The sequence below is a fragment of the Dendrobates tinctorius genome, unplaced genomic scaffold, assembly GCF_039654945.1.
Source record: "Dendrobates tinctorius isolate UK_male_01 unplaced genomic scaffold, ASM3965494v1 ptg000016l, whole genome shotgun sequence".
Lineage (NCBI taxonomy): Eukaryota > Metazoa > Chordata > Amphibia > Anura > Dendrobatidae > Dendrobates > Dendrobates tinctorius.
In genome coordinates this window covers 5243733-5258042 of record NW_027361684.1, presented here as the reverse complement: position 1 = coordinate 5258042, position 14310 = coordinate 5243733, and the positions used below count along the sequence as shown (strand labels likewise).

The window sequence follows — 14310 nt, the reverse complement described above, 5'->3', positions numbered from 1 at the left end:
AGATGCTTACCTGTATAGACAGGCCTCAATACAAATGCACTATCAGGGTGCAGCGGACCCAAGTAAAATGGCAACTGCACAGGTGCAATCATACCTAATGAAACAGCCAGCCTACAATCAGGGATTGGCCGTGTGGCACACCAGTGCAAAAAAATAATCCATATGTGGCAGTGTTCACACAGGGAATGCAGAGCATATGGTTCACAGCCTCTAAGTAACACCATATGGGGGGCTGCCCAGTGCTAACTATAATGCATCCCGTGTGAACAGAGGCCACAGTTTACAGAAACATTTGGGCCCAACTGCACCCTGAAAAGATAAAAAATGCACAAAAACATATCAATATATGTAAGGTATTGGTTAATATTATGGCCATAATACGTAAGCTGGCAAACTAACGTCAAAGTTCCTTGTACTTGCCAGTCCTACTCTAACATGAAAACCACAGAACAGAGGAAAAAATCCTCCAATATTTGAGAAAAAAAACAAAAACAGGCAGAGATGCTTACCTGTATAGACAGGCCTCAATACAAATGCACTATCAGGGTGCAGACTCCGGGTAGCCTACGGGGCCCAATTCTGCCACCTCTGGCCGCCCCAACCATGATAGGAGCGTCAGGCCTCATATAGAGCCAACCCACTGGGGAGAATGCGTGCTCAACAGGCCAGATCGAGGGACCCAGATCCTAAGGATCATCGGCCAAATGACTCGAGGTCTTTACCAGACGACACCAGCAAGGTGGGCGGCCGCCTACTCTGTTTTCGCCACGTCTGGGCCAACATCGCTCACGACGCATGGGTAAAAGAATTGGTGTCCTCAGGTTACAAAATAGAATTTGTCAGATACCCGCCAAGGTGGTTTTTTCTTTCCCGACTTCCCAGGGTGGATACCCAGGTAAGGGCTCTATTGGGAGCCATCAAGTCGCTCTTGCACAACGGAGTCAATGTTCCAGTGCCGGAACACGGAAGAGCTCAGGGGTTCTATTTCTACCATTTTGCGGTTCCCAAAAAGGACGGGTCTGTCAGGCCTGTTTTGGACCTGAAGCTTCTGAACAAATTCATCAGGATCAGACATTTCTGGATGGAGTCTCTCCGTTCAGTCATATCGGCCATGGAGCAGTGAGAATACTTGGCCTCAATAGACAACCAGGACGCATTCCTGCATATTCCCATTTTTTCCTCATCAGAGGTTTCTACGCTTCGCCATCAGCGTTCAACATTTTCAGTTCATAGCGCTACCTTTCGGGCTAGCCACAGCTCCCAGAGTGTTCACAAAGGTTATGGCAATTGTCATGGCCACACTGCATTCTCGAGGCATAGTCGTCTTGCCTTATCTGGATGACCTCTTGGTCAAGGGCCGGTCAATACGGGCATGTGAGGAAGGTGGCAACATCACGCTAGATACTCTTGCCTCTTAGATGGTTGGTCAATACAAAGAAATCATCCCTTGTGCCAGCTCAGAGGATCTCCTTCCTAGGAATGATCTTCGACACTTGCCGATGGTTGGTAATTCTTCCTCAGGGAAAGGCGCTAGTCTCCGGCAGGGAGTCCGGACACTACGCCAACCAGTCCCTCCTACCACCCGATCTGGGATGAAGATCCTAGGGAAAATGGTGGCAGCAATGGAAGCGATACCATTCGTCCAGTTCCATCTTCACCCCCTGCAGCACGCCTCGTGTCAGCCTGGGACAAGAATCCTTTCACGCTCGATCGGCGGTTCCAACTGTCCTCTCAAGTCAGGCAGTCGCTTGGATGGTGGATAACCAGTTCCCTCTCTGGCCTAGGGGAAACCTTTCCCTCCAGGTCATGGGCTGATAATGACAATCGACGCCAGTCTCCTCGGTTGGGGAGCGGTGTTTCGCCACCACACAACCCAGGAACGGTGGTCGCCACAGGAGGCATGCCTCCCGATCAGCTTATTGGAGATACGAGCAATTCGGCTAGCTCTACAGAAGTTTCATCACTTTCTAGCAGGCCACCCCATCCGGATTCCATCGGACAACACCACGGCGGTGGTTTACATAATTCTTCAGGGGGGCACCTGCAGCAGAACAGCCATGCGCGAGGTGGGGCACGTTCTTCAGTGGGCCGAAGCAAACCACTCGGTGATTTTGGCTGTCCACATCCCTGACGTGGAAAATTGGGCGGCAGACTTCCTCAGCCGGCAGGGTCTTGCATCCAGAGAGTGGTCTCTACATCCCGAAGTTCTTCAGCAGATTTGTCAACTGTGGGGATCTCCGGATGTGGACCTGATGGCTTCCAGAGTGAATGCCAAGGTGCCCACATATGTCGCTCGGGCCAGGGACCCACAGGCATTCGCGGTGGACGCGCTGGTTCTGCCATGGAACCAGTTTCGCCTCCCATATCTATTTCCCCCACTGCCACTACTCCCGAGAGTCAGCAAAGGGATCAAGATGGAAGGGGGGCCGGCGATTCTGCTGGCCCCAGACTGGCCCCGTCAAGCATGGTACGCAGATCTAATGCAGCTGCTGGCCGACGTTCCTGGGCGCCTGCTAGAGCGCCCAGATCTACCGTCTCGAGGGCCGATGTGCCACCTGAACTCAGGGACCCCATGTTTGACGGCAGGGCCGTTGAATCTTGGATTCTAACCCAGGCAGGGTTCGGGAGCAAGGTGGTCGCTACAATTATTAGCACCCGAAGGCCTGCTTCAGCATGAATTTACCACCACACCTGGAAGGTGTTCTTTGCTTGATGTCGAGGCGCGGTGTTTCTCCGCTGAGATTCTCGATCCCCGACATCTTGGCTTTTTCTCCAGTCGGGCTTAGAGAGCCCGGATAGCTCAGTCGGTAGAGCATTAGACTCGGGCTTGGCCCCAGGTTCCCTCAGGAGACAAATATCGGCCTTATCCGTCCTGTTCCAGCGCAGAATTGCTACCAATTTGCAGCTGAAGACTTTTCATTCAGGGAGTCTCCCACTAGGTACCTCCCTATAAGGCACCTATGGACGCCTGGGACCTTAACATGGTCCTAAGTGTTCTGCAGGAAGCTCCATTTGAACCGCTTCAGAATATCTCTTTGAGGTACCTTACCTGGAAAGTGGTGTTCCTAGTGGCCATCACTTCCATCAGGCGGGCTTCAGAGCTGGTGGCCCTATCCTGTCGAGCTCCGTTCCTCACTCTCCATAAGGATAAGGTGGTGCTCAGACCAGCCCCTCCTTTTCTGCCGAAAGTTGTGTACTCTTTTCACATTAATGAAGATGTTGTTTTGCCTTCATTTTGTCCAGCACCGGTGCGCCATGTGGAAAAGGCTCTTCACACTTTAGACCTGGTAAGAGCCCTCCGGAGGTACGTGTCGCAGACGGCACCCTTTCGTCAGATGGACACACTGTTCGTGCTCCCCGAAGGGCGCAGGAAGGGACTCGCTGCCTCAAAATCGACCATAGCCAGATGGATTCGTTGGACGATTCAGGAGTCCTACCACATTAGAGGCACGCCGATTCCAGCAGGGATCGGAGCGCACTCTACCCGGGCAGGGGGCACCTTTTTGGGCGCTTCGGCACCAGGCTTCGACGGAACAGGTTTGCAAGGCAGCAACCTGGTCCAGCCTGCACGAATTTGCCGAACATTATAATATCCATGCTCAGGCCTCGGCAATTGCGAGCCTGGGTAGAAGGATTCTCCAAGCAACGGTGGTGCACCTTTAAACGAGGTGCATGTAGCTTGGAGCGGTGAGTCAATCTCCCACCCAGGGACTGCTTTAGGACGTCCCACAGTATCTGTGTCCCCCAATGAGATGAAGGAGAAACATGGATTTTTTTGAGTACTCACCGTAAAATACTTTTCTCCGAGACGCTCATTGGGGGACACATCACCCACCCTATTAGCCAGTTGGCTCTTGTTTTAAGTGGATATGTGTTTACCTATTTGATATAAGGGTGGTGTTTCCCTTTGGACATGTTGTACCTGTATTAAGGCTGATTTGTTGTTCTACTGCTTTGGCACCAAACTGATTTCCGCCCGCAATAGGGGCGAGGGTGTATACTGCGGAGGAGGAGCTAACCTCTTTTTTTCACTTAGTGTCAGCCTCCTAGCGGCAGAAGCATACACCCACAGTATCTGTGTCCCCCAATGAGCGTCTCGGAGAAAAGTATTTTACGGTGAGTACTCAGAAAAATCCATGTTTCACAGAAACGTACTGTGAATAGATTTGTGGTTGATACACAGCACAGACGGGTTTGTGCAGATAAAGGTATAATGAGGAAGGTTTCTGCCAGACAAATTAATCGGATTAAGAGAGCAGCTGCTGCAATACCATTGCAAAGCAGCAAACCTGTGTTTGAAGCTGCTGGTTCCTTTGGAGTCATATCAACCTTAAGATGTAGGATCCTCCAGAGACTTGTAGTTGTGCACAGAAAACTAATTTTGAAACAGTGTTGTTTACTGACGAGTACCATGCTACCCTGGATGGTCCAGATGGATGGAGTAGTGGATGGCCATCATGTCTCAACAAGACTGCAATGTTAGCAAGGAGGTGGCAGTCATGTTTTGGGCCGGAATCATGGGGAGAGAGTTGATGGGCCCTTTTAGGGTTCCTGAAGGTGTTGTGAAAATGACCTCTGCAAAGTATATAGAGTTTCTGACTGACCACTTTCTTCCATGGTACAAAAAGAAGAACCGTGCCATCCATAGCAAAATCATCTTCATGCATGACAATGGACCATCTCATGCTGCAATGAATACCTTTGAGTCATTGGTTGCTATGAGCATAAGAGGAGAGAAACTTCCGGTGTGGCCACCATCCTTATTATATTCTTGTTCAATATGGGATTTATACTCTAAGAACCCCTTGGTAAAAACCATGAAAATCGGCGCAAAATAAAAAACAAAAACCCACATCTCTGGATTTGAATATTATACTTACGGTACTCATTTGTATCAGCCATTTATGAAAATCAGAGAAAAAATAGCATTTGCATAATAATTTAGAACGCTGTGTAATTTCACATGAATTTTGTAGCTTTTTCCGCCGGCGACTTTGTGGAGCTTAGTGGGAAGGACGTGGGTTATCATAGCAGAAATGTATTCCAGCCAATTACTTTAGTATAGGAGCAACTGAAAAATGTGCCGTATTTATTAACTGGATGACCCCCAGCACACCCAGGATACAGACTGCCATGTAAAACTCCTGTCTTCATTAATTATCACTCTTATCTTTTATGATGCTGATTCTTACACTGACCTTATATGGCAGATTAATATCGGCAGGTCTGACCAACCATCTAATGTGTATGGCATCATATCTGGGGTAAGAAGGAGATTGGCCATGTTGACTTTCAGGGCTGGATCCCTTCATTCAGTGGAAATGACCCCCCCCCCCATACAGAACACATGTATGATCAGCTGAGCGTGCATGTGTATGGGGCATATCAGGAGAGATAGCGGCCTGATGTTTATGGCTAGCCAACATAGCTTTTACAAAGCTATCACTGAATGTACAAAGAGGACTGGATCTCTAGTGCCTCTTATTGGAAGTAGCAATCCTAAAAGTCAATATTGACCATTTAAAGAGCCTTGACACATGATTTAGAATAAAAGCAAGGTGTTTTGAGGTGTCGCCCCTTGTCAGAGGAGCACTGCCATGACTTATAAGCCTTTTTACACTAGCATGCCAGTGTAAAAGTGAAACCAGAATCTCAATTTGCAGACGTGTTTCAGGGTGTTGACCTTCGTCAGTGCTAAGCATGAGATCGGATTTGGCTGTGTGAGTGGCATCTGACAGGGGCTTCAGGGGTAAGAACCATAAAAATTAGCAACAAAATAAAAAAAAAAAACCCAAAGCTCTGGAACCGTTTGGCAGATTTAAAAAAACAAACAAAACTTAATAGAGCAGCAGGAATAAAATTAGAACTAAAACTGGTCACTTTTGACTCGGTAACAGGGCTTCTTTGAATGTTAAAGTTTGCTACACCTGTAAGTCTTGTTAAACTTGGGGTATCCTTCTAGAAGTAATAACCGCATTCATGCTGGCTTTTCTCTACGACTTCCAGATGCCACTTCCATGTATTGTGTTGTTTTATTTGTTTGTGTTCTTTTTCTGATTCTTTTCTCTGATTTCGTCACTGTTTTGTTTTCCTTTATTAGATTAGAAGCGGGTGGTTTTCCTTTACGTCTCCTCCCGACTGTGGTGGATGCGGGGAGTATAGCAGGGAAGACCTCCTGTGAATGGTGCGGGATCTCTCAGGGGGCAGAAGTTGGCGTTGCTTTGGGAGATTTTCAGTGTTCAGTTTATAGTTCTCTAAAGGAAAGCACGGATGCAGGTAGTAAAATACAGCCATACACTTACTCCACAGCTATAAATCTGGATTTATTCATCATATATGATGTATTGTAGTGTGTACCTGATATAAATAGGCGCTCTGTTTTTGTGAACAAACTATTTAAAAAAGTTATGGCTCTCAGACTATGACAAGCTTAACATCAAAAAAATGCAAAAAACAATGCTAGGACTGCTATTCTTTTTTTTTTTTTTTTTTTTTTTTTTCATCCCTCTTGTAAATGAATGGAATAAAAAGCTGTATGCACCCAAAAATGGGAGCAGCGGAAACTACTGCTTGTTTCACAGAAAATAAACCCTTATATAATGATTCACCCTTGGCTCTCAGAGTATGAGCACGCCAAAACAAATTATTTTTATCAAACAGAGAGAAATATTATACAAAATTACTGTGACATGTTTGGTATCACCATAATAGTGCTGGTGCACAGAATAAAGTTACCGTAACACTGTAGCAAATGAAAAATATAAAATGGCAAAAATCAACAAAAACGCATCCCGCAAAAAAACAATCCCTCGTACCCCTGCATCAATGAAAAAATAAAGAAAATTTTTGCTTCTGCAATGCTATAATTAGAAAAACAGAAAAATGTGTGAAGTTAAGGCCAATTTAGGCTTCACTCTTTATTGAGGTTCCTCGATAAATACAAGTTATCACCTATCCACAGGATGGGTGGGTTGGTGACCAGGGCTGTGAAGTCGGTAAGCCAAACCTCCTCAATTTACATCACACAGACTCCACCAAAATGGGCTCTGACTCCAACGCCACGTCTCCGACTCCTCAGCCCTGCCAGGGCTGTGAAGTCGGTAAGCCAAACCTCTGACTCCTCAATTTCCATGACTCCAACTCCACCGAAATGGGATCTGACTCCACGACTCCAACTCCACAGTCCTGTTGGTGATGACTTCCTGATCGGTGGATGTTCAAACGGGATCATTTATTCCCAGTTACAATTAAGTGGCAGATTGGAAGCCCGACCGCTGCTGCTTTCGCTCTCTACGGGACTGCCATGAATGAATGATTAAAATAAAATAACTCAAGGAAAGTGCAGTATATAAAATTCACCTAAATATCATAGTTATGCACCCATGGAAAATATTAAAAAGACAACTCGGACAAATAAGATAAAACAAACGAAAAAACCGAGGAAAATGTCCAATAATTAAAATTTCTTTATTTTATTATTTAACAAACAAATGTATACATTATATATATAATTAAAATAAATTAATAAGGGGAGGTCAATGCCAAAATGAAGGCACAGCCAGGGGACAGCTGTAAATACTTAGTAAAAATACACCAACAATAATGTCATACAAAATCTAGTGAAAACAAAAATTTATAATTAATGTATAATATATAAATATATAAACATATATATCAAGTGCAAAACTACAGATGATAAGTGCAAGCAAGAAAGAACTGTGTAAAAAAATATATATATATTAAAAAATGTAATATAAAAATAAAACAAATATACAATAAAAAAGATTAATTAATAATAAATAATAAATATATTACCACAAATAAAGTGCAATGTGTTGAAAAAAAGTGAATAAAAAAGTGTACAAAAAATCCCTGTATAAATATGTATATATATACACATATATTTAAGACCAAGTGCTGAAATAATTAATAATAAATAAAAAATAAATGAATAAACTAATAAGCTGCCGCACATAAAGTGCGATGTGCTGCGGTGATGAGGTGATACGATAAATCAGCGCTTATAGTGAAAAATAAATAATAAAAGAAGTGAGCACAATGTGGATACCTTTCTGCTGCTTCTGTCCCCAGGATGTGCCAGCCCCGACGCGCGTTTCGGCGTACCTTCGTCAGGGGCTGACGAAGGTACGCCGAAACGCGCGTCGGGGCTGGCACATCCTGGGGACAGAAGCAGCAGAAAGGTATCCACATTGTGCTCACTTCTTTTATTATTTATTTTTCACTATAAGCGCTGATTTATCGTATCACCTCATCACCGCAGCACATCGCACTTTATGTGCGGCAGCTTATTAGTTTATTCATTTATTTTTTATTTATTATTAATTATTTCAGCACTTGGTCTTAAATATATGTGTATATATACATATTTATACAGGGATTTTTTGTACACTTTTTTATTCACTTTTTTTCAACACATTGCACTTTATTTGTGGTAATATATTTATTATTTATTATTAATTAATCTTTTTTATTGTATATTTGTTTTATTTTTATATTACATTTTTTAATATATATATATTTTTTTACACAGTTCTTTCTTGCTTGCACTTATCTGTAGTTTTGCACTTGATATATATGTTTATATATTTATATATTATACATTAATTATAAATTTTTGTTTTCACTAGATTTTGTATGACATTATTGTTGGTGTATTTTTACTAAGTATTTACAGCTGTCCCCTGGCTGTGCCTTCATTTTGGCATTGACCTCCCCTTATTAATTTATTTTAATTATATATATAATGTATACATTTGTTTGTTAAATAATAAAATAAAGAAATTTTAATTATTGGACATTTTCCTCGGTTTTTTCGTTTGTTTTATCATGAATGAATGATGCTGTGGTCCAGCCCGTGCACTGCCTCTCCACTTTAATAGGGATAAAGTGCCTGTTTCTGACAATCTGTGTGAGTCCGAGCAGTTGAATGTCCATCAATTACCAAGTTAACACCTATTCTGTGGCTAGGTGTTATTTTATATTCATTGGAGAACCCCGTTTAATGAGTTAATGGATTTGGTGCATTTTTCAAATGATGTGCAACATTAAGAGCCTATAACGCCCTAATTGGTAACACGGAGGACCGTGATTGCAGAGAAGCCTAGAGATGAAAAAAGTACTCCAAACAAAACTATTTAAATACTAAATTTTATTGTTTCAAAAAAAGATAAAAACAAATAAGATTGCAGAGACGCCAAACATGCTATACAGGAAAAAACACTGAGCATAACTTGTCAAGAGTAAGTTCTATGTACTCTGCATCCTCAGTTGTACAATAGAAAGAACCCATCTACGGGGGGCGCCTGAAAATTTCGAGGCCCATCCATGAAATCTTTTTTGCATGGTCTTGTTTTGCAATGCAATATGTTATTTAGTTAGTTGAATGGTCTCATGAGCAATTTGGATTTATTTTGATTTTTTTTTTGTTTCCGTTACAGCATTTTAAAGTTGGGTTGCAAGGCTGAATTATGGAAATGGAGAAGTTGGCAAAGTTCACACATCGGCTGTTGCAATGGCTGCAATTCCACCTTCCACCAAGGTGCTTTTTCATCTGTAGCAATAGGTGATAGTCCGAGGGAGCCAAATCAGGGGAATAGGGTGGGTGCTGAAGCAGTTGGAAACCACAGGAGTGAATTGCAGCAGCCGATGTGTGAACTTTTTAAACGATAAAAACAAAATTATAGAGGCGCAAAGCGCTGAATACCGGTTCCTGCAGCAGCAAATGTGGATAAAACCACCTAATTTGTCCTATAGTCAAGATCAATTAGCATACAATAACTATTTGCATTAGCAAGATAAACCGGGAAAGAGGTCTGAACATAAAAGTACGTATATATAGTGAATACACTCTCTCCCCTTCTTGCAGGGAAATGTTGCCATCCAGCAAGTAATTAAAAGCGGTAGCGATAAAGTTAATCTCAATACACACAGAGCGGTACCTTCGTTCCAGCAGAGTGTAGGGTAGTGAAGAAATCCTGGCTCCAAAAGGTCCCAGTATAAAAGCAACAGTACAGACGACAGTCCCGATAAAAAAAACAGGATTCCAAGTCCTTGGAGCGCAGGTTGATACTGTGGATATTGGACGCTGTCCCGGCCGGTGACAGACGTCCACCTTACCGCGTGGCAGCCGCTCATGGACGGCAATGGAAGCGACGCGTGTAGGCTAAGAGCCAGCAAGGTACAACGGCGCCCCGCAGGACCTTGCGTGACATCACGGTCACGTGTAAAGTCACGTGACTGGCTGGAAACGCTGAATAGACCACAATGCTATCTTACGCGTTTTGGAATCGTCTGATTCCTTCCTCAGAGATGGTCCATAAAGATTAGATGAGCGCTTATATACCCACGGTTTCCTGCATCTGTATTCAAACATTAAAAGCAAACAATTCGATCTCACTTTTTAAGCCATTGGGGATTAGTGTGTTCATTTCGAATATCAATCTACTTTCTTCCCTCGACATCTGTTGAATAAAGTTTCCTTTCCTCCAGCTTTTTTTAACCACTCTTATGCCGGTGACTTTGATATTCTTAATGGAGCCTCCATGGTGGGTGAGGAAATGATGGGAGACTACTTTTATGTTCAGACCTCTTTCCCGGTTTATCTTGCTAGCGCAAATAGTTATTGTATGCTAATTGATGCGTGAACTTTGCCAACTTCTCCATTTCCATATTTCAGCCTTGCGACCCAACTTTAAAATGCTGTAACGGAAACAGAAAAAAATCAAAATAAATCCAGATTGCTCATGAGACCATTCAACTAACTAAATAACATATTGCATTGCAAAACAAGACCATGCAAAAAAGATTTCATGGGTGGGTGTTGTGAGTTCATTTTCCCCTTCACCATTGAGGTCTGATGAACTCCCTCTTCTGGTGAAGGAAGGTAGTGAGGCTGATTACCAAGCACCTGGGCAGGATGATGATGACTGGGTGACGGGAATTACTGACTGGATATAAGGCTGCCGACACCCTTCTGCCTTGCTGGTGATCTCTCTGAGGGATTCTAGGAGACCAGTCTGATTCCTGCTCCTCAAAAGCTAAGTTTTCTGCTCTACTTTTTGCATTTGTGTTTTGGATTTGTTTTGCACTGTTTTCCTTGTTTTCTGCCATTCCCTGCTGGGGTGAGCTGAATTCCTTTTTGCTCTGTCTTCAGAAAATACCTGAGTACTGATATAGTCTTTGTGAAGCCTAGCGTCTTCAGGGCTTTTTTCCCTATCAGCTGTTGGCTCTTGTTTTGATAGGGTTTTTGGCGGATTGCAGACAGCAGCTTTTCTATCCTGTCCTATCTAGTTAGCTTGGGCCCCATTATTTGCTCAGCCTATCTTTCTATCTGTGTGAGTGTTTTTTCATCTTGCTTCACCGTCATTATATGTTGGGGGTTGCCTATTGCTTTGGGGTCTGCTCTGGGGCAGTTTAGATTTCCCTTTCTGTCTTTAGCCTATGTAGTTCTCCGGCTGTGATCAAGGGGTCTAGGGCACCGTAGGAACCCCCCACGGCTACTGCTAGTTGTGTTGATAGGTTCAGGGGTCTGCAATCCGATAACTGCCAACTTCTCTGGTTTTCTGGACTTAGCTAGTATTTCTGTTTTTGCCTCCTACGGTGACTCATTCATAACAGAATCACCAGCCATACCGCAGATCCTAGGGTACTCAATAGCAGGAAAGAATTGTAAAAAAAAAAAGTGTGTATATATTTTTCCTCTATATCTCTGAGGCCGTAGGGGAATTTTTTTTTCTCTCAATGGAGATAAAGCAATTGTCTGATCGTGTGGAGCAGCTCGGTGCAGAAGTGCGGGGAATTTCCGCCTACCTTGCTCATTCACATGCTGCTGAACCAAAGATCCCTACTCCTGATGTGTTTTTTGGGGATCGGTCTAAATTTTTGAATTTCAAAAATAATTGTAAATTATTTTTTGTCTTGAAGCCTAACTCGTCAGGGAGCTCCGCGCAGCAGGTTAAAATTGTCATCTCTTTGCTGCGTGGCGATCCCCAGGATTGGGCGTTTTCTTTGAAACCAGATGATCCTATTCTGACTAATGTGAACGCATTTTTTCAAGCCTTGGGGTTGTTGTATGACGAACCTAATGATATTGATCAGGCTGAAAAGACCCTGTTGGCATTGAGCCAGGGTCGAGATTCTGCAGAATTGTACTGTCAAAAATTCCGAAAGTGGGCGGTCCTTACTACCTGGAATGATAATGCCTTGGCAGCTCTCTTTCGGAAAGGGTTTGTCAGAAGCCGTAAAAGATACTATGGTGGGATTTCCTGTTCCCTCTGGTCTTGACGATTCTATGTCATTAGCCATTCAGGTTGATCGGCGTTTACGTGAACGCAGGACTGCACGAGAGGTGTTGCCACCTGTTGAACAAGTGTCTGAACCTATGCAATGTGATAGAGTTTTGTCCAGGGAGCAACGTCAGGAGTTCAGAAGGCGTAATAAGCTGTGTTTTTTTTGTGGAGATGCCTCGCATATTATTTCTGTCTGTCCTAAATGAGAGAAACGTTTTGCACACACGTTTTCTGTGGGTGGTGTTCAACCTAAGTTTCTTCTGGCAATTACTCTAATCTGCTCCCTGTCCACATTTTCCTCCAAGGCTTTTGTGGATTTGGGAGCAGCCCTGAACCTAATGGACTTGGATTTTGCTAAACGTTGTGGATTTCCTATGACACCTCTGCGGACGCCTATCCCTTTGAGGGGGATTGATGCTACTCCTTTGGCGAAAAATAAACTTCAGTTTTGGACCCAGGTGGTAATGCGGGTCGCCCCAGACCATCAAGAAAATTGCAGATTTTTGGTGTTGCATAATTTGCATGATACCATTGTTCTGGGGTTTCCCTGGGTGCAAATTCATAATCCAGTTTTGGATTGGAAATCTGTGTCTGTGGTGAGTTGGGGTTGTCGGTGTGCCCTTAGTGAGGCTCCGTTTTTTTCCACCTCTCCTCAGTCGCATGATGTTCCTGACTATTTGGCGGATTTTTATGATCTATTTAGTGAGAATGAGTCTGCATCTTTGCCTCCTCATAGGAGTTATGACTGTGCAATTGAACTGAGCCCGGGGTGTAAATTTCCCAAGGGTCGGCTCTTCAATTTATCTGTACCCGAGCACGAGGCTATGCGATCCCATATTAAGGAGGCGTTGGAGAAGGGTCATATTAGACCATCCTCTTCACCCTTAGGTGCTGGGTTTTTTTTTTCGTGGCCAAAAAGGATGGTTCATTAAGGCCTTGTATTGATTATCGTGCCCTCAACAAAATTACTATTAAATATCAGTATCTGTTACCCCTGATTTCGGATCTATTCTCCAGAGTTAAAGGTGCTTGCTGGTTTACCAAGCTTGACCTCAGGGGGGCGTATAATCTTATCCACATTAAGCATGGGGATGAATGGAAGACGGCGTTTAATACTCCGGAGGGACATTTTGTGTACCTGGTGATGCCTTTTGGGCTCACTAATGCCCCTTCTGTCTTCCAGTGCTTCATGAACGATATTTTCCGAGACTTTGTGCATAAATTTTTGATTATCTATCTGGATGATATTTTGATCTTCCCCAAGGATTGGGATTCTCATGTGGAACATGTTCGGACTGTGTTCCGGATCTTGAGGGAGAATTCCCTGTATGTCAAAGGATCGAAATGCCTTTTTGGGGTACAGACGATTTCTTTTTTGGGATTTATTTTGTCTCCGTCAACTATTGAAATGAACCCGGCCAAGGTACAGGCCATTTATGATTGGGTTCAGCCCACTTCTTTGAAGACCCTCCAGAAGTTTTTGGGTTTTGCTAGTTTTTATCGGAAATTTATAGCAAAATTTTCTAGTATTGCCAAGCCATTGACTGATCTGACTAAGAAGGGTGCTGATGTGTTGAATTGGTCTCTGGAGGCTGTTTCTTCCTTTTAGGAGCTGAAGCGAAGATTCACTTCTGCCCTGGTTTTGCGGCAACCTGATGTCTCACTCCCGTTCCAGGTAGAGGTGGACGCTTCTGAGATTGGTGCAGGAGCTGTTTTGTCCCAAAAGGATCCTGTAACATCTAAAATGAATCCCTGTGCTTTCTTTTCCCGAAAGTTCTCTCCATCTGAACGTAACTATGATGTGGGGAATCGGGAACTGTTAGCCATGAAATGGGCATTGGAGGAGTGGAGACATTGGTTGGAGGGAGCTAAACATCAAGTCGTGGTCCTCACTGACCACAAGAATTTGATGTACCTGGAGTCGGCCAAACACTTGAACCCTAGACAGGCTAGGTGGGCCTTGTTTTTTACACGTTTTGATTTTGTGGTCTCTTTTCTTCCT

At 43.7% G+C, this 14310-nt stretch overlaps 1 protein-coding gene across 2 annotated transcripts in view; it reads left to right on the top strand.

Moving 5' to 3' along the window:
• Positions 1-14310, top strand: part of SHPK (sedoheptulokinase) — a 57375-nt gene that overhangs the window by 26251 nt on the left and 16814 nt on the right. For both annotated transcript variants that reach the window (XM_073565307.1, XM_073565308.1), the window contains exon 5: positions 6101-6276. In XM_073565307.1, coding sequence (XP_073421408.1) covers positions 6101-6276 — 176 coding nt within the window. The remainder of the gene's footprint in view (positions 1-6100; positions 6277-14310) is intronic.